The sequence below is a fragment of the Protopterus annectens genome, chromosome 7.part0, assembly GCF_019279795.1.
Source record: "Protopterus annectens isolate FY-2018-M chromosome 7.part0, PAN1.0, whole genome shotgun sequence".
Lineage (NCBI taxonomy): Eukaryota > Metazoa > Chordata > Ceratodontiformes > Protopteridae > Protopterus > Protopterus annectens.
This window is the reverse complement of record NC_056739.1, coordinates 156,981,321-157,001,840: the sequence shown is the minus strand read 5'-3', so window position 1 is coordinate 157,001,840 and position 20,520 is coordinate 156,981,321. Positions and strand designations below refer to the sequence as shown.

At 42.6% G+C, this 20,520-nt stretch overlaps 1 protein-coding gene across 2 annotated transcripts in view; it reads right to left on the bottom strand.

The window, feature by feature from the left end:
- KIF21B (kinesin family member 21B) overlaps window positions 1-20,520 on the bottom strand; it is a 1,412,490-nt gene that overhangs the window by 703,952 nt on the left and 688,018 nt on the right. For both annotated transcript variants that reach the window (XM_044076606.1, XM_044076607.1), the window contains exons 6-7: window positions 19,916-20,083; window positions 11,724-11,839 (exon numbers count right to left, since the gene is read on the bottom strand). In XM_044076606.1, coding sequence (XP_043932541.1) covers window positions 11,724-11,839; window positions 19,916-20,083 — 284 coding nt within the window. The remainder of the gene's footprint in view (window positions 1-11,723; window positions 11,840-19,915; window positions 20,084-20,520) is intronic.

The following is a 20,520-nucleotide window of genomic DNA, read 5'->3' as shown; positions in this document are numbered from 1 at the left end:
AGGGGGAAAGGAGAGAGGCCATTCTACACTTTTATCTGCCAGTCGCTTGATGGTGGCAAACACATGGTTCAGCAAGAGATCATCGCAAAATCAGCGAGAGTCAACATGAAGCTCAGGCAGACGTCCTCCTGGGAAGGAAAGGGCAGTGGTGTAGAGCTGGTGATTGCAAAGTCATCCCAAGTGAGACAGTCAGCCCGTAGTATAAACTACTGCTTGCCACAGCTGAAAACAGCAGTCAGAGAAAGGTCTATGGTCAGAGACCAAGCTGAACACAGTACAGTTGTGTACACTTACCATAAATGTAGATGTTAGAGTGTCATCACATTTGGCTTATCTGCCTGCAGGTAGCCGGCCTGAATAACAGAGTCGTGGGATTTCTGCATCGGATGCTGTCACTTCTTCCATGACGTCAAGTGCCCGCAAAATAGGAAGCAGTTATATGGTATGTAATACCCCCAGCAAAAAACAAATACCAATGATACAAGATATGCCAGACAAAATGGAAAGGAATGACTTCAAGAGAAGTCAGGGGACTGAAGAGAGGGGAACAAGGACTGCAACAGTGAATACATTTGAACATCTACATTTATGGTAAGTGTACACACCTGTACTATATTCTTTGTGTTTCACTGTTGCAGTCATCACATTTGGGTTGATTCCCAAAGCTAAGGAAGGGTGGAGGTAGTTATGAAGCATTAGGGCTGGCAATCAGGCCCTGTAAGACTGCTGTGGCAAATCCAGCTCTGGATTTAGAAAATATAGGCAAGTGGTAGTGCTTGGTCAAAGTGTGTACAGAGCTCCAGGATGTCACTGGTAAGGACTCCCCTGAGAAATGCTGTAGAGGTAGATGTAGCCCTAGTGGAATGAGTTCTGATCCCCTTTGGGGTGGGTTTCTCATGGTGCTTGTAGCAGAAATGGATGCAATGTGCTATCCATTTGGAAATGGTTTGCTTTGAAATGGCCTTGCCCTCTTGCTCCTGCAGCAAAGCTGACAAGCAGCTGGTCAGATTTTCTGAGAGGTTTAGTCCTGTCCAGAAAGAACCTATGCTGCCTGTGCACATCCAGGGAATGCACGATCTTTTGCCCTTTATTCTGAGGAATAGGAAAAAAAGGTTGGCAAATAAATGGACTGATTTAAAGCCACACTAGACACCACCGTGGGCATAAAAGATGGGTTAAATCCTGAGGGAAACCCTGTCTGCATGTAAGATAATGAAGGGTTCCACTGCCATAAGGGCGTGCAATTCAGACACTCTTCTTGCAGAAAGTGATGGCTAGAAGTAAAGCTGTTTTCCATGAGAGGAATTTTAATTCTGCTGTGGCCGCAGGTTCAAAGGGCAGAAGTGTGAGCTTTGCTAATACAAAGTTAAGGTCCCAGGCTGGACTGGGAGCTCTCCTGGGGGGTCTTAAATTTTGGCTCCTCTCAGGAACTGTTTTACCAGAGGATGAGAGAAGAGGGGTGGCTCAGTATAACGAGCTGTGATGGCAGAGGCATGGATCTTAATTGAAGAGAAGGCTGTGCCTTTGTGGAGCATTTCTGTTAAGTAATCTAGCATATGAGGTAAGCTGGGCACAGTTGTGCCCATTCCCTGAGACTGGCTCCAGTAACAGTATCTTTTCCACTTTTCCGAATAGGATTTTCTAGTACTAGGCCTCCTTGCCTCAAGAATGACATCCAGCACCTGCTTACTGAGGTTTGCTGGTGTTGAATTCAGTGGATTAGCCAGGCTGCAAGGTTCAGGGTCTGTAGCTGAGGGTGCAGAATCTGGCCTGCCTGCTGGGACAGCAGGAAAGGAGTCGAGGCAGGTGCCATGGTTGTAGCACTGTCATACTGCGCAAAAGAGGGTACCAGTGCTGGCGTGGCCAGTCTGGCACAATCAGGATTGTCCTTGGCTTGTCCTGTTTGATTTTTAGTAGAACCTTCGAGAGGAGTGGCAGAGGGGGAAAGGCATAGACTGAGAGGCTTTCCCAGGTGAAGGACAGGGCATCGACTTTCCAAGCTTGGTTGTGGGGAGTTCTGGTGCAATATTTGCTCAACTGATAGTTCTAACAGGAAGCAAACAGGAAGCAAAAAGGTCCACCTGTGGTGCCCCCCACCTGTTCCTCAAAAGCTTGAAAATTTTGGGTTCCAGTTTCCACTCGTGTGGATCCATGAGATTTCTGCTTAAGACATCTGCCAGTGAATTTAGTTTGCCTGACAGGAATTGAGCTTGTAAGTGCACTTGATTGCTCAAGGCTGTGTTCCACAGAGCCATGGCTTGTCCGCAGAGTGGGTAGGAATGGGTTCCACCCCTGCTTGTTTATGTACCACATAACTGTGGTGTTTTCTGTCTTTACCAATAGTTTCCTGGAAGAATAAGGCCCTTGAAGGCTGTCAGAGCATTCTGCACAGCTAACATTTCTTTTTGACTGATATGTAGATGCATTTGCTTTGGGTTCCATTTGCCCTGAATGCACTGCCCTGCCATGTGAGCCCCCCATGCATAGTCTGATGTGTCTGTTAGGGTTTGGGCAGCAGGGGGTAGAATGAAAGGGAGTCCCTTGTTGTGGCTGCAGGCCTCTGGCCACCAAAGGAACTCTGTCCCTAGGCAAGGAATGATAGGAATCATTGTTTCCAGGTCTTGAGAATGTTGACACCAGTGACTTTTTAGGTACCATTTAAGTTCCCTTATATACAGTCTTGCAAATGAATTAGTAGAATGCAAGAGGCCATGAACCCTAGGGCTTGCAGTATTTTTCTTGCAGATAGCCAGGTTTTGGTGGCCAGTAGATTGAAATATTTTGTCAAATAAACTTGTTTCTCTGGAGTGAGGAATGCCATCTGGGAAGCTGTGTTCAAGCTTGCTCCCAGGAATACAATACGTTGGCTGGGTACCAGTTGTGATTTCTTTTCATTGATGGTGTACCCCAGTGAAGTGAGAAATCTCTTTACAAATGCCAGGTGCTAAAGAAGCAATTCCTGACTGTCCGCCTGAATCAGACAATCGTCCAAGTATGGGTAAATTTGAATTCCTCTCTGCCTGCAATATGCAACGGTTGGAGCTAGGCACTTTGTGAATACCCTATGCACAGCAGATAAGCCAAAGGGAAGTGCAGAGAACTGAGAGTGCATAGAGCCTTCTCTGAAGGGTAGGTATTTTCTGCAGGATTTCCTTATGGGAATGTGCAGATAAGCTTCTTTTAAATCTAGGGTTGCTAGCCAGGAGTCCTTGGCCAGCATAGGAAGCAGCTGTTGGAGAGTTAACATTTTGAATTTTGGAACCACCAAAAAGGTATTGAGAATAGACAGATTCAGGATAGGACACCAAGAGTTTTCTTTTCTGGGGACCAGAAACAGTCTGGAGTAAAAACCTTGTCCCCTTTGTTCTGCTGGGACAGGTTGAATAGCCTTGATACTGGGAAGAGAAAGTACTTGCTTGTGGGCCTCTGCCCACTGGTTTGGTGGTAGGTCTGGCCATCCACTTATGGATGGGAGTGAGTGGAATATGAATCTGTATCCCTGGGAAACTATGTTTAAGACTGATTGATTTGTCTTTGGTAATGTATTGCCAATTTTTGGCATGCACTGCAAGTTTTCCTCCTAAAGGTGCAAGTACTTGAGCAAGGCTTGGAAGAGTTAAGGATAAGTCATTGTGCAATTTTACCAAAGGATGGAGGCTTACTACTCCCCGTTTTGGACTCCATTGCTTAGATCTGTGCATAGCCCATATTTTTGAAGGCCAATGCCTACTGAATCTAGGTGGCTGTACTTGTAAGAAATCCTTAACAGTTTGCATAGGTTTAAGCTTTCTCCTCCATTCTTTTGAGGACTTCTGCTTTATTACCAAACAGACGCTCTTGATTTAATGGTGCATCCAGTAATTTTGCTTTGACGTGATCTGGCAAGTTTTGTTCCTTAAGCCAAGCATGTCTTCTAAGAACAGACCCAATGACAGCAGCCCTGCAAGATGCTTCTAAAACATCAAACCCACATTGCAAAGAATGTTTAACTCTTGTAAATCTTTGTGTTCTGCACAATCAGGAATCAACAACATTTTTTGTTTAATTAGCTCCATAATATGCTGCTGATACTTTAACATATGAAACTGACAATTTAAAGCCCTAATGGCAAACATAGCAGAGGTGTATTCTTTTTTTCCCCATCTATATAATGCCCTGGAATCCCTGTCTGAAGGGGTAGGACTTTTGGCAGTTGTAGCCTTAATGCCTTTAGGTCTCTAGATCCACAGTAGGATTCATAAAAAGGAATTTGTGGGAGTCAAGCACTCTATAGTACCTGTCAGGTTTACTAGGAGCTGGAGGCAAAGTATCAGGGGTAAGGCTGGATTCCAGAAAGTCATCTACAATTTCCAGAACAGGAGGGATAGCTAGAGGCCTGTGCTGAGGCAAGCTTAAACATTCCCTGAGTCTCTTTTTGGACTGGGAGTAGTCCTGGCTCTCCCAGCAGAAATGTTCTCTAAGGGTGTGCAGGGTTTCACCAAAGGAAAAATCCTCTGGAGGGGAAGCAGAGGGAATGGAATTCTCTGCATCAGAATCCTCATAGATAGATGAGGGTATATCTTGGAAATCAGAAGGATCACAGCAATCAGATTCCGGATTAGAAGAATCAGAAGGAAAATCAGTTCTGGGTCTTTTTGAGGGGGAAGGCTGACTTCCCCTAATTAAAGTAATGAGGTCCTCAGCCATTCTAATCATTTGTTTTTGTGGCATGTGGGCCTTAGAATGAGCTTTGGTAGTCTGTTTCCTAGGCGTAGTGTGAACTTTAGGCCTGAGAAATTCAGTATTTTTGGTTTGAAAGGAAGTTGTCAGTTTAATATGAAGATCAGAAGGCCTGAAAATACCCTCAGAAGCCGGTGCCTGTACAGCGTCTCCGGACCCATCCAAGGCAGAGACACCTGCAGGTTCCATAGTTGAAGAAGCATCTTGTGGCATATCGGACTCTGAATGGGTCTCAGTAGAGGCCTGCAAATCTGTAGAAACAGGTATCAGGGGCTGCGAAAGCGCCTCACTGAGTACCAGCGGACTGGCAACTAGCTTAACGGTAGCGTAGTCGGCAGCCTTGGACCAATGTGGTGTGTCTCGGCCTTTATCCTTTCATTTTTTCAGAAGATCAGTAGTCGGATGGCTTACCGAAGACATTTCGGAGTACGGAGATAGAGAGCAAAAGAATTTAGCTACAAAAATAGCCCAAAGACAAATAGTTTGGGTGTTGAACAAGGCACAAAACAGACAGCGAGGGGCGTCATGGTCTGGGCCTAAACAGGTGACGCAGTAAGAATGAAATTCTCTGTGAGGTATTTGCTTTCCACAGGCAAGACAATTATTATTTTTTTCTGACATTGGTTAGAGCACGAAAAAAGTATTCCCAATGGGGTACTTATCTTTTAGAAGACTTCAGTTCTGAAACTCGAAAAATGAAAATTTCAGGAGTCGGCCAACCGGCACTTGTGAACTACTCCTGCTTCGGGCACCGCACAGCAAGAAAGACTGTTGTAATAGCGTTGGCTGAATGTTTTATACCCCTGATGTCATGGAAGAAAGGACAGTATCCGACGCAGAAATCCCAAGACTCTGGTATTCAGGCTGGCTGAGGACTACCTGCAGGCAGATAACCCAAATGTGATGACTGCAACAGTGAAACACGAACATCTGGAAGGTTACTGGAGAGAAAGCACAACATTTCAAAGAATTGGACAGGGCTATAGCACCTCCAGAGGAGGAAATAGATGAAGTTAAATAATGGTAGTGCCTCAAAACAGCATGTGCGCGGACTACAGAACAGCTGCGCGGCTGAGCCAGGTTTGGAAATAAAGTACACAAGGAAAGCTGCTGACGGAATGAAGTCGTCCAGAAAGTCATCAAAAGAAAGGAGGAGTGTAGGAAAAAGTAGGAGATATAAAAGACAGACCAAGCTAAGAAGGAATACTGGTTGGCCAACAATAAGGCTAAGAAAGGAGTTACAGTAGCAAAGAACAAGGCATCACACACACCAACAGCTTCTGGCAAAGATCGCACAAACTATATCAGATTGTACGGCAAAGACAGAAAGATTACAGTCACACATCCTTCAGAAGGGATTCCAGCAACAACCTGCTCAGCAGTCCAAAGAACAGCAAAGCTTGATGGAAGGAGCAGCATTTCCAACAGTTTCTGAAGGAAGAAAAACTCACAAGAAGCTGTCCTACCCCAGGAGAGGCAGAGCACAGCATAGTAAAACTAAACAGGTCAGGGAAAGCAGCCTAGCTGAGAGGAGGTCACAGCAGATGTTTACTTGTTTATCCTTAGAGGGAGGTTGGCATAATGGCATAAGATATTTCCCTTACAGACACAAAGTGCAGGCTTTGATCCTCACATGGGTTAATTGGCTAGGCTTAAAATGGCCCACAAGGGCAGTTAACTTAGTACTAATTGATAAACCTATGAATCTATTATTGACATTTGATTCCCGGAAAAGTCCAAATGGGTAGGGGCCCATTTTCAGCAGAGACCAGGGGAAAAAAGCTCCAAAGTATTTCAAAGCATTTTAATAATAATAATTTTACAATCTTTAAAACTAAAAACAGTTTAAATAAAATACAAATGCAAATTAAATAATTATACCAAATTAGACATAAAATGAAAACACTGGTTATGTGTAGACACAATGCTAGGTGAGACAGGAGACAAATCTACTCGTAGCAGTACAGAGGGAAAGGTGTATCCCAGATGACTGCAGAATAAGCATACTCGTGCCAGTGTTCAAGAACAAAGAGGACAGCCACAACAGTGGGCAGTACAGAGGGATCAAACGTCTGTCACACTGCATGAAAGTTCTGGAGAGGGCGAGTGACAAATGAATACACAGAGTAGTAGAAAGTGAGATGGGAGATGAGCAGTTCATATTCAGATCAGAATGCAGCACAACTGCATGCAGTCAGAAATAGCTAGGTGTCTTTATATACTTTAACATCTTGTCTGACAACTTTGTTACTAATATTATAAATGACATCTTAACTTGCAACATTTACTGTATATACTGTGATAATCAATATCTTATTGTATTAAAGCCAACAACCTGTAATGATGTTTATTTTTGGGGAAACTTTGTATCTCTATTTATCATGTACATGATGTGGAGCTTTTCTCCCCGGGCATCCGCTGAAAAAGGACCTGCGCCCAGTCGGAATTTCCTGGTAAACAAATGTAAATAAATAAAATAAATAAAATAACTGACCTGATGTCTGCAGTGAGACAGTTCAGAAGAAGCTAAAGATGAGGAAAACAGTCCAAATGGGCATTCCTAGACTTGCAGAAAGCATATAAGGTCCCAAGAAAGTGGATTTTGGCAGTCCTGTGGTGTTCTGAAATCCCAGAAATATTGGTAGACTTAGTGCAGGCTACGTACAAGACACTCAATGACACAAGGGCGAATAGTGTTCAGGCTCACAGAAGGCCTCCCATTGAGACAGTGTGTGCGTCAGGGTTCATCTCTTGAGCCCACTGCTGTTCATACTGGTGATGGTCTACATTAGCAAATAGGTTGGACAGGACAGATCAAAGTTGCTGCATGCAGATGATGTGGTATTACAAGAAGAGTGAGTAAGAAATGGCGAAGGATAGGGAGATGGAACGCAAAACTGAAAGTACACAGAATGAAACCAAGTACACAAAGACAGTTGTAATGGTAGCAAATGGGGGGAAATAATCTCAGAATTGAGATAGAAAAGAAAATACTGGAACAGGTTAGCAGCTTCAAGTGTCTGTGAGGTATGGTTGACAAGGGGAAGTCTGAATGAGGCTGTCAAAGCTAGAATCAGAGGGGCTGCAGCCAACTGGTACAGTGTGTCTGGAGTACTGTATGACAGAAGAATGACAAAGAAGCTGAAAAGTAAAGTGTAGAAAAGAGTGGTGCGACCAGTACCGTATGGGACACAAACCTGGGCAGTAAAGGCAGAGCAGATGAAAAAGAGTGGTGCGACCAGTACCGTATGGGACACAAACCTGGGCAATAAAGGCAGAGCAGATGAAAAAAAAGAGTGGTGCGACCAGTACCGTATGGGACACAAACCTGGGCAGTAAAGGCAGAGCAGATGAAAAATCTAGAGGAGATGGAAATGAAATATCTGAAATGGGTGGTAGGGTGCAGACTGTAGGACAGATGAGAAATGGAGGCATAGGAGTAGAAGCCAAAGTAGCTCTAATTGCATAGAAGCTCAAAGAGAACAGATTACGGTGATTTTGGCACATGTGCAGAAATGCAGAAGACAATATGGTGATAACGATGTGGAACAGGCAGGAAGAAGCCAAGAGGAAATGAGGCTGTCCAGCAAAGAGGTGGAAGGATTGTGAGAGAAAACCTGCGACAGTCTGGCAGGAGTGCCAGAGAAGGTAGGAGAGCGGCCCTGAATCGAGAGAGATGGCAACAGTAAATATGACACCCCAATCCCATGTAGAAAATAGGAAAAAAAGGGTTGTTGATGATGATGATGATGATATAACATCGGAAACTTGCCCTATTGATTTTCCCCTCTCTCTTCTCCATCATCTCTGGTGGGTATCTTAACCACATGACAAAGTAATGTGAATGATGGGTGGGAGGTCCCAAAATAATGAGACTTGCCATGTAATCTTTCAGCTTTTTATTAGTATTCATCACCCATCATGTAAAGCAGGTAAAGATAACATTAAACGGGAAGACAAATACACATTTTGCTCTTCATCACTCATGTATGTGACTGATACTGTACAGCTCTCCTTGAGTAGTTAAGGGCAGAAGTGCCATGATTTATGAACAATCTACCCAAGAGGAAAAAAAAACAAAGTGCCTACAGAGAACATCTTGGCTGGCTTTGCTTCACTGAGCCTTTGAGCAGATTCCAGTCCTCTTCTCACCCTCTTGGGGAAACACCTTAGTTTGGCTTCCATTTGTTACTTAATGGAAAAGGTTTCAATAGTGTGTCTCTTTCCTCTCACTCTGGTTCCCCTCCTTCCTGTTAACTAAAGGAACACGAGAACAACCTTTAGTCTCATTCTCTGCACTTTGTGTATTTCCTCAAACACCCGATCTGCATCCATAAAAGTTTTGGTTCCCCCTGGTAAGGGCAGTCTAAGCACTGCTAGATGCAACTTAATTTCAGACCGGTTGTCTTACAGAGGACAAATATACTATAGCCCTCTCACACAGACTAAATAATCCTGTTCCATGTAAACTCTTCCCAGTCCCATCATTAAAGCAATACTTTTTTGCCAGAGCTTTATTAGGGGCATTCTTTCTAGTGGATACTTGTGAAATGTTACAATACTAGGTCTTGGCTGTTTTCTTCTCTCGTTGTTGACTGTGCGTGCCGTGTGTGTTATATCAGTAAAGTATCACTTTGATGCACCCCAGTTCAGTTGCTTATTAATTGCCCCATAAAACCAATACAATCCACACCTTCTGTGCTCCGGTATTTTTTCCCCACACGAGAAAGTAAATTAAATCATTAAAATTATGTGGACTTTTTTTACCCCTAAGAGTACTTTTCTGCCAGGCCATGGAACAGCACAAGCTGACCATCAATCCTCCAAAGCATGGACAAGAGTGCTCTCTCTGGGGTCAGGAAGGCTCTGACAGGACAGATGCCCAAACTCGTCTCTTTAGTCAGCTAAGCTCAAGCTGTCTGACCAAACTGAGGTGCCCTGAAGCTTTGGAAGCTGGCTGTTGCATCTTATGCATGACATAACCATACAACTTAGGTTAGTGCAGCAGTGATCTGATACGGGATATTATAACCCTGAACATTTTGACCTGACAAAATATTACCTTTCCAACTTTTGTTAAATCAAAACTTAAAAAAAAAATTTAATAAAGGAAATGGAAAAAAATACGAGTTCTGTAGCTATGGTTTAAAAAACAAAGTATGGGCATTATGAAAGGAAAATAACTTTCTTATAAGTCACCAATGAAAAAAATAAAAAAAAAATTACATAAAATACTATACATATACATAGTAAAAATGTATACAAGTATTACGACACCGAATTAAATATTAGATCGAAAAGAAGAATAAAAGAAAATATTAGATTGAAAAGAAGAATAAAAGAAAAGCATGACCTATCTACAAAAGCATACATTACATTAAACTAAAAAAGGAATTTCCCTGCAATCATTTTATGAAAACACCAATGAAAAGGAGAAATAGCCAGTCAAGTAAACCACAAAAATAGTCACATTTAAATATACATTAAAAGCAAGACAATGAAAAGCAGAAAGGAGCCACTAGGCCAATTTATATTCTAATTACTTTTACATGTAGTGACTGAAAACGCAAGTGAAAGTTACGATTCCCATACAAACATCAACAAAGAATATAAAATATTCAAATATCAAATAAACGTACTATATAACAAGATGTGACAGGAATAATCTTCAGATTAAAAACAGTTAAATAATTAAATTCAAAAGAGGTACAAGGAAGAGTAAAAAAAAAAAAAAGAATCCCATGCAATAAAAACATACCAACAAAACAGAAAATGTATCTACTGCCACATACTGGATAAAATAACATTAACATTATAAAAAATAATATATTTTAAAATCACAGCCTATCAAATTAATTAGTGCATTTCATTAATTAATTTATACAGAAAAAGCAATTATTAAAATTTATTCGGGGTCAAATAGTCTACTAAGTATGCCCGTAGACAATAAATGTAAATTTAAACATGAAAGTGTATACAATTGCATTGGGGTCGAATCGTCCGGCGTCAAACTGCCCACTAAGTGTTCTCATAGACAGTAAATGTAAATTTAAATATGAAAGTTTATAGAGCTGCACTGGGGTCGAATCGCCCGGGATCAAACTGTCCTGCTTCTGCAGTGATCACTATGAAGAACATCAATATTTTTCTCTTGTACACTAGCAGCCATTTTGGCCCCATTATCACACATGTATAACTTGCCAACTTTCTTCTTAGCAGTTTTCCTCCATTGCTACCTTCCTATCTTCACGAACATAATTAAGTACACTGACTTCAGTACAATTGAGTGACAGCCATTTACGGAAAAAGAAATTATTTTACACTTTTATTCCCTTGTGGGTAGGGTTAGATTCAGTGATATGCTACCAAGCCAGAAGCTCTACCTTCAAAACACTGAGGTTCTGCAAATCGTACTGTAAATAAGCAGCATGCAAAAAACCCAAGAAGAAGCTGACGTCCTAATGCAGCTGCAAAATGGTTTAATTTTTAAAAGAGCAATGACTTTCTGGAAACGAGTGCACAACAGTTGTACATTTCCAGCTGATCGGTCACATGCCAAAGCATTTGTCTGGCTTTCTTCTTTTCATTTTAGGATTGATTTGATGGCTTTAATCAGGATGCAGCAAAATGACAATACAGAGAAAAAACCTGGTCCTCTCTTCATGAAATCACTGGCCATCTCTACAAGTAATGCCACTGTCCTGTACATCTTACCCAACCAGTAACCACACAGCCGTCCAACAAACACAGCTGGACACCTTACCCAACCAGTAAACATACAGCCGTCCAACAAATACAGCAGGAATTTGTAGAAAGACAAGTACCAATTCTCCTCCAAAATTACAGAAAGTTTCTAAAGCAAAAGGAACAAATTCTTGTATACCTTCATGAAATAATACATTTAATCTGGCCCAGCTTGCAGAAATAGCTAAGCTCTGTAGAAAATAAATTGTTTCATCATCTGCATGTTACTAAGTTTCTGTACTTAGAACTGGTGACATTACCTGTTGCCACCTAGTGAATCCTGAAGGAGCCTCGTCAGCTTTGAGTCTCGGTATGGCACATGTGCAGCCTTCTTACTCTGGTCTCCCAATGCACTGATGACATTTCCTAAAGCAAGCTGTCAGAGGAAAATGCATTGAAACTAATAAATTCAAGTCAGTGTCTCAGTGATATATTTTAATCAGAACTGTAAAGGAAGAAGGTCTACAATAAAACAATAACGTGATCAATGCTGCATGCAGCATTTTATGGTTCACATTAACAATTTATCTTAGAAGAGCTTACAAAATGAAGGAAAACAAAGACAGGCAATAATTTTCACTCTTCAGCATGCCAACCACTTAGTGGGAAAGAATACCTGTATAAAATCTTACCATAACCATAGATGTCCTTTCTCTTCCATGTTGCAGTATTCATAGCCTTTGGGATTCCCTGCCTAGGCAACCCGAACACCCGCCCACTATACAAGAGACTATTGCTACTGCATGCTTTGTGCGATATTGCACATAGCAAGGCAGACAACGTAGGCCATAAAGGTGATGTCAGCACGTACCATTCCTTAGAACTGAATGCCCCAGTCAGAAAGTACAGTTGTGTACACTTACCATAAATGTAGATTTTCGAGTGTATTCACAGTTACAGTCATCACATTTGGGGGTTATCTGCTTGCAGAAGCGCTCAGTCAGCCTGATTATCAAAGTCTTGGGTCCTGCGTCGGTTGCGGTCTCATCTTCCGTGAAGTCAGGTAGTCAGGGGTATAAAGGATGCAGCTGACGCCATTACATCAGTTTTTCTTGCCCCAGATGTCAGGTGTCCCCCTAATGACACACACACACACACACACACACACACACACACACACACACACACACACACACACACACACAAGGTTATACCTCCAACAAAAAAGCAAATACACCAAAAAGCTTTTAAGTATAGTAAAGGAGAATAAAGGAGAATAGAGGTATAGCCAAAAGAAGTCAGGGGGCTGGAGGGAGGGTAACCAGGACTGCAACCGTGAATACACTCGAACATCTACATTTATGGTAAGTGTACACAACTGTACTATGTCCTTCGTGTTTCACTGTTGCAGTCATCACATTTGGGTAGATCCCCAAAGCTAAGGATGGAAGGAGGAATTTAGATAGCATTAGGACCAGCTATAAGGCCCTGCAGGACTGCAATGGCAAAGCCAGCTCTGGATTTAGAGAAAATTGGCAAATGGCAATGCTTGGTGAAAGTATGTACAGAACTCCAGGTAGCAGCTTCTAAGATGTCTCTGGTAGGGACACCTCTGAGAAAGGCTGTAGAGGTAGATGCAGCCTGGTAGAATGGGGTCTAATCCCCTGTGGGATAGTTTTTCCATGGTGCTTATAGCAGAAATGAATGCAATGGCTTATCCATTTAGAAGTGGTTTGCTTTGAAATAGCCTTCCCCTCTGCCCCTGCAGCAAATGCCACCAAGCAGTTGCTCAGATTTCCTTTGAGGTTTAGTCCTAGGTATAATCTAAGTTGTCTGTGCACATCTAAGGAGTGCAGTATTGATTCCTCTTAGTTCTGTGGATTAGAAAAGAAGGTTGGCAAATGAATGGATTGATTACGAGCCACACTGGATACTACCTTGGGCATGAAGGAGGGATTGGTCCTGAGGGACACCCTGTCCGCATGAAAGATGAAAGGCTCCACTGCCATAAGGGCCTGTAATTCAGATACCCTTCTTGCTGAAGTGATTGCTAAAAGGAAAGCTGTTTTCCAAGAAAGGAATTTTAACTCTGCAGTTGCAGCTGGCTCAAAAGGAGGAGTTTTTCCAATACAAAGTTAAGGTCCCAGGCTGGAGTTGGGGCTCTCCTGGGTGGTCTTAAGTTTTTGGCCCCTCTGAGGAACTGCTTGAGCAGTGGGTGAGAAAAGAGGGGTGGTTCTGTGTTGTAATGAGCTGAAATGGCTGAGGCGTGAACTTTGATGAAGGAAAAGGAAAGGCCCTTGTGAAGCATCTCAGACGAGTATTGAAGAATCTGAGGTAAACTGGGCGCTGCTGCGGCCATCCCTTGAGTTTGGTTCCAGGGACAGAATCTTTTCCATTTTTCAGCTTAAGATTTTCTAGTACTAGGCCTCCTCGCCTCCAAAATGACATCCAACACTTGTTTACTGAGGGATGGTAACGGAGAGATTGGGTAATTATCCAGGCTTCCAGGTTCAGGGTTTGAAGCTGGGGGTGCAGAATCTGGCTCTCCTGCTGTTACAGCAGGGTAGGGGTCTGAGGCAGGTGCCATGGGGCTAGCTGTGACACACTGCGCAAGAGGGGGTACCAGTATTGGCATGGTTACTAGGTCTAATAACATCATTAGTTTTAACATTTGAACTACCCCTTCATCATAATCATCATCATCCACTTTACCAGCATTAACATGCACACTAATGTCGTAAGCATTCTTAGCTACATATTCATTTCTATCACGTTTTAAATTTAACCTGCTTTTTAGCAGAATTGTCAGTCACATACTTCTCCAAGTCCAACAAAATCTTGTCATATTTCGTTTGATAATGTGAAAATAATAAATCAGTTGTAATACTAGTGTCTAATGTAACAATGTCCTTTTTAAGGTTATCCAACTTAATGTTGTTGTCCTTAATTAAAATTCACATTACCTCCAGTCCTGTATTGTTATAAAGTTCAGTTAATTCATTAAACGCGTTGCTACCCTCAGAAATCCCATTTGGTAACTTGTTAATTCAGAGCCCTTTAGGCACTTGCTTCAGTCTTATAAATTCCAGTAGAAACGCGTTATCCAGCTAGAGGCCACAATATTTGTGACATAGTTTTTCAAAAGGCATCAGCTGGTTGTTGAGAGTTCCCAAGACCAGCCCTTCCTGTTCATCTTCATTAAAATGTAAAACGGGACTGGGGAAACCAGTCAGCTCTCTAGATCCTGAAGGGATGGAAACTCCCTCTGGTTCATGGTTTGAACTGTCTATTCCACCCACAGAAGGTTTGAATTGTCTATTCCACCCACAGAATGTAAAATTAACACCCGTAGATCTTGTGTAGCTGGCAAACATGCAATACCATTGGTGTTACGCTGTGTGCTGCAGGTGTAGCTAAACTCGCTGTCAGCTTAGAAACTGCATCTGTAAGGTCCTTAATTAGGGCTTCCATTGTAGATAAAGAGAAGTGAACAAGTTGATAAAACCAGGTCCAGCAACCCACACCACAAAGCAGACTTCCACAATTGTCTGCTTTGTGGCATGGGTTGCTGGACCTGGTTTTAGGGTATGTAACATCTCACCAAAAGAAAAATCCTCTGGAGGGGAAGCAGAGGGAACAGAGTCCTCTGCATCAGAATCCTCATAAGTAGATAAGGGCAAATCCAGATCATCAGAAGAATCAGAAAAATCAGAATCATGTTCAGAAGATTCATAATCAACTTCAGTCCTAGGTCTTTTAGAAGGGGGAGATTGGCTTCCCCTGATTACAGTTATAAGATCTTCAGCCAATCTTATCATTTGTCTTTTAGGCATAGAGGCCTGAGCATGCGGCCTGGGCGTTGATGTCTTAGGCATGGTTCGAGATTTTGGCCTAAATGAAGGAGGCATCAGTTTAATACACAAGTCCATAGGCCTGAATACACCCTCAGAAGCCAGTGCCTGCACAGCAGCTCCAGACCCATCCAAGGAACAGATACCCGCAGGTTCCACAGTTGAAGCATCTCAGTAGAGGCCTGCGAGTCAGAAGCAGTGGGTATCAGGGGCTGCAAAAGCACCTCACTGAGGCTTTTGGCTTAGGAGAAGCGTCGCCGGCAGCTTTGGACCTCGGCAGCCTGCCTCTGTCTTTATCTTTGCTTTTTTTCAGAATCCTGGTAGTCGGATGGCTAACCGACATTTCTGGATAATTAAACAGAGAACCGAAATATTTAGAAGCGAAAATATATGGACGACGGATAGTGTGCCGATTAAATAAAACACAAAACTGACAGCAAGGTGCGTTGTGTTCAGGGCCTAGGCAAGGAATACAGTACGAATGAAAATCTTTGTGAGGTATTTGCTTTCCACAAGTAATGCAATTATTAACTTTTACTGACATCAGTAAGGAGCAAGAAAAAGTTTCCCCAATGGGGTACTTAGCTTTAGTTGAAGACTTCGGTTCTGAAACTCGAAAATTAAAATTTCAGGAGTTGGCCAACCGGCACTTGCGAACTGCTTCTGCTTCGGACACCGCACGGCAAGAAAGACTGATGTAATGGCATCGGCTGCATGTTTTATACCCCTGACGACCTGCCATCATGGAAGAAGGGACAGCAACAGATGCAGGACCCCAAGACTTTGTTAATCAGGCCGACTGAGGACTACTGCAAGCAGATAACCGAAATGTAATGACTGCAACAGTGAAACATGAAGAACATCTGGTGAAGAGTTAGCATCTTGAATTTTGGAATCGCCAAAAAGGTGTTGAAGATAGAAAGGCCCAGGATAGGACGCCATGAGTTGTCTTTTCTGGGTACCAGGAAAAGTCTTGCATAGAAACCTTGTCCTTTTTCCTCTTCTGGTACAGTCTGAATAGCCTTTATGCTTAAGAGAGAGAGAGAGTACTTGCTTTTGAGCCTCTGCCCACTGATTTGGGGTTAGATCTGGCCAACCATTTGGGGTTGGTAACATGTGGAAGTGAAATCTGTATCCTTGGGGAAACTATATTTAAAACCCATTTGTCCTGGGTAATGAGTTCCCAGTTTTTTGCCTGCAGAGCAATCTTTCCACCTAAAGGAGCATTCAGTTGAGAAGTGCTTGGAAGTTTCAAAATTATGTCACTGAGACAGTTTACCATAGAGGAGAGTCTTACTACTCCCTGATTTGGAAGTAGGAGCCCCCCACTGCTTAGTCCTGTGTGTACCCTGGGACTGAAGCCTGGGTGTTCTGCTGGCTCCGGGTTTGGACTGAGAAGGCCTGGAAGAGGCAGGAAAGGACCAATTCTTAGAGGGCCAATGCCTACTAAATCTTGGAGGCTGTACTTGTAGGAAATCTTTAACAGTTTGCATAGATTTAGCTTTTTCCTCCATCTTTTTTGGATAATGGAAAAGGACCCACTTATCAGTGGAGACACTTGTCCAAGACGGAAGAAAAGATGGGTGCTGGGAAAGGGGTGTGTTTGACAGATTTGCCAGGTAGTCAGAGACTACCAGGCCTGTCCTGAAAGGTGGGTTTTTCAGCAGGGTTTTGCTGGGGTCTGGAAGCTCCCCATCTATGAGCCCCTTTCTTATGGTAAGGTTGGGAACTGCATTGTTTCCTTCTGACAACTTCTGTCTTGGAAGGATAATTTCTGTGGTGTTTTGGAACTGGAGACACACAGGTGCTTCAGTCCCTTAAGCTCTTTACTTTTGTCATGCAGGGAATTAAAGCACCAAAGACGGCATCATTGTCCAGAGGTGCATGTATAATTTTAGCCTTGATATCACCAGGCAAAGGCTGAAGTCTTGATCATAAGTGCCTCCTAAGGACAGAACTCGATGCTGCTGATTTTGCAGAAACCTCAGCTGCATCATAACTGAATTTAATTGCATGTCTAAGCACCTGGGCTGAGGTAGACAGTAAAGAGGCAAGCTGAACCTTGGCTGGGGAATCAGGCGTGTCTGATGCCAGTTAAGAAGCTTAGGAAAGCAATCCCAGAACATATTTTGACATGTGGGTCTGGTAGTTAATGGCTATGAAAGCCAGGGTAGAGGAGGTTTACACTTTTCCCTAACCCTTCCATCATTTTGCAATCTTTGTCAGAAGGGAGCAGATTAGTAGAGGGAAGAAGTCTAGAAGGTTTGTTTGCAGAAAGGGAAATAGCTGCAGGATCTGCTGGAGGACATTTAAATAAAAATCTGTTGTCCTCAGGGACCTTACAGAATCTGCCAGGCTGTTTTGGGGCTGGAGGTTGAGAATCTGGACTCTGACACAGAGAAAGGCATCCAGAAAGCAGGGAGAACATGATGAACAGACAATGGAGATGGAGCCTCTATCTGCAACAGGTCATAATACATCTCTAACGTTTGATACTTTACTACTTTCCTGTTTGAAGAATCTCTCATCCTGGAAATAGTTTTCCAAAGGACAAATCTTCCTCAGGAGAATCCCCACTGTTAATATCCAATTCAGGGGAAGCATAACCTAGAGAAGACTATTTGAGATGTGTAGATCAAGGATTAATCACATGAAGAAGTTTCTCCAGAGGTCTGCTGTTCCTCTACTGATCTCCTGGGAGTGGGGGAAGGAACAAACATGGGAGGTAGAGCTAAGGATGGATTTTAAAGCCAGAAGGCATTCAGGATTCCCTGTGAGAAGACCTGTCAATCAGAAGAAGGATGCTGGGAAGAGGCAACATGTTTATGTTTAAATTTATTACCAGGAAGATCCCCCCAGGTTGTGAAACAGCCAACATATGGCTAGGCACTGGGTCGGGCATAGGAAGAGCCAGAGATGGAGGAGCTGGACAGGCACCACTCAGGACATCCAAGGTAGTGGGCCACAGTTCCCTCATCGCCCTGAATGGACATCTGTGATGCCTCTGCAGATATGCTAGTAGCACTCTCCCTAATGGCTTCCAAAGTGGTACCCACTGCAGGTTGGGAACCAGAGATTGAACGGCCTCCAGGTCTTCACTGGCCTCAACAGGAATGTCTGAATCCAGAGGTATAGTCAAAGATTCTGGCCTGACCTTTTTGGCTTTCTTTGGTGGCTCACAAGATGGACCTGAGGTGCTCTCCATACCAAAAGCTAACCATTTAAAGATGTTGATTCTTAAGGTAAACATTTAGAGCCGAAAAACGCCTGGCAAATCACACAACTTGTAATTGGACTCAGACCCAAGGCAAAACAAACACTGATCGTGGCTGTCTGTGTTGAATCTGATGACCACAATGGCACTTGCCTTTCCTAGATGACATTAACCTCAAAAGCATGCAACAACAAAGAATCTTCTCCAACAGGGGCAATAATCTGAGAACAGCTAACACTCTGTGATCAGATGAACAGTAGAAGCTGGCATTCAGAATGGCAGCAGAGAAGTTCTAAGGAATGGTACATGCCAACGTCAGCTTTACGGCCTACGTTGCCTGCCTTGCTAAGTGCAACGTCGCATGTACTATGCAGTAACAAAAGTCTTTTGTATACTGGCTGGACATTTAGGTCATCTAGACTACGAATCTCAAAGGATATGAATACTGCAACATAGGAAGAGGACATCAGATTTATAAAACCTCTCTCCAGAGAAAATGTAGGGGCATATTTCACTGCACTGTGTGTTTACATAAGCAAACAAACATAAATAAAAGTGAATCAGAAGTGTAACCAGTAAGAAACTGTATCAGACAAAAAAAGGGGGAAAAAGCAAAAGCTTTCCCTAAAGAGCCAGTTCCTGATGACCACTGGAGCAACCCTAAAGTGCCATGTCCCTGCAGTATTAACTGATGACCATTGGAGCAAAGGTGGCTCTACTTTATCACATTTGTTCAGGGGAACGTGAGCTGGTCTACAGAACCTTTTCATTCATGACCTGGGCTACGCAGGAGGAGAACAGCAGAAGAATGTGAAAGTAATACAATAAGTATGAATCATTACTGCATTCAGCATGGTGAAAGACTAGGCAAATATCACTGTAATAAGCAATAAGAAAATTTGGATCAGAAGCAAATTCAGCATTAACAGTGTAGGACACATTTTAAAACTTGCACTGAATGTATCCCACTATCAATGTTCTGTATCAAAGAACAGATGCCTTTTAAAGTAATGTTAAGTATATATAATGTCCTTCTTTCCAATGCAAGTGTACTTGACTGTTAGACACAACATTCTTGATAAATGCATGCAACAAGAAATCTTACATACAAAATTCTATGCATTACATACATTAAAAAACACTAAAGTGTGCACATGCACACATTTGCCGAACTGAATATACAACATGGGTAACTGGCATCAATTTTGGACAACAATAATCAATGAAAATGTGGTCAGTTCTTGACAGCATAAAAAAATCATGCATGGGGACAATCGACATTTTTTCAGGAGATAAATGGGAGGAAACAGCAGAGTGCAAGCATTTTAACTTACAATCACTTCCAACCTCCTCTTCAGGTGTTTGTCTGCTAAAGTTGAGGGAGGAGGACAGCATCTATACTTTTAGAATTTGCCCTAGCCACCCTGAAAACATTCTTTTGACTCACCAGTCCACAGTTGATCGAGATGCCCTCTTTTGCTCTCTCTCCTGTTGCTCCTGTTCTTTTCAATCGCTCAGATCCTGCCAAGTCCACAAAGTGGAACTTGGCAGTCAGAGTTTCATAATCTGTCATAGGCTGGGAATCATCTGGCAAGCTATTCACATCTCCATTCATCTATCAGCACAAAACAAATGAAAAATAAATTCATAACCTGGAAAAAAATAAACAAATTGACTTTACTCTAAGAATGCCCATCCCAGTATATACAAGCATGTCTAAATAAACACACAATTCTGAAGTTAGCATCCAAGTGTCCATCGGCATAATCTGGGATAAACCTACAGATGGAGTCATGAAACTGGAAGCTTATTCAGCACTGGAAAAAGTCTTAAACAGCTGCATTCTGAAAAAAAAAAAAAAATTAGCAAATACAAGTCTCTGCTACTCACCTCACATGGACCCACACACACCACCTTCCTTAGGCCAAGGATCACCACATCCATGTCCCTTCATTATCCTAAGCTACTAACACCAAACAGGAGGAAGATGAAGAAACAAAGAGACTGGGATTTTGTATGCAGGCCTTTAAGAAGAATAACAATAATCCTACA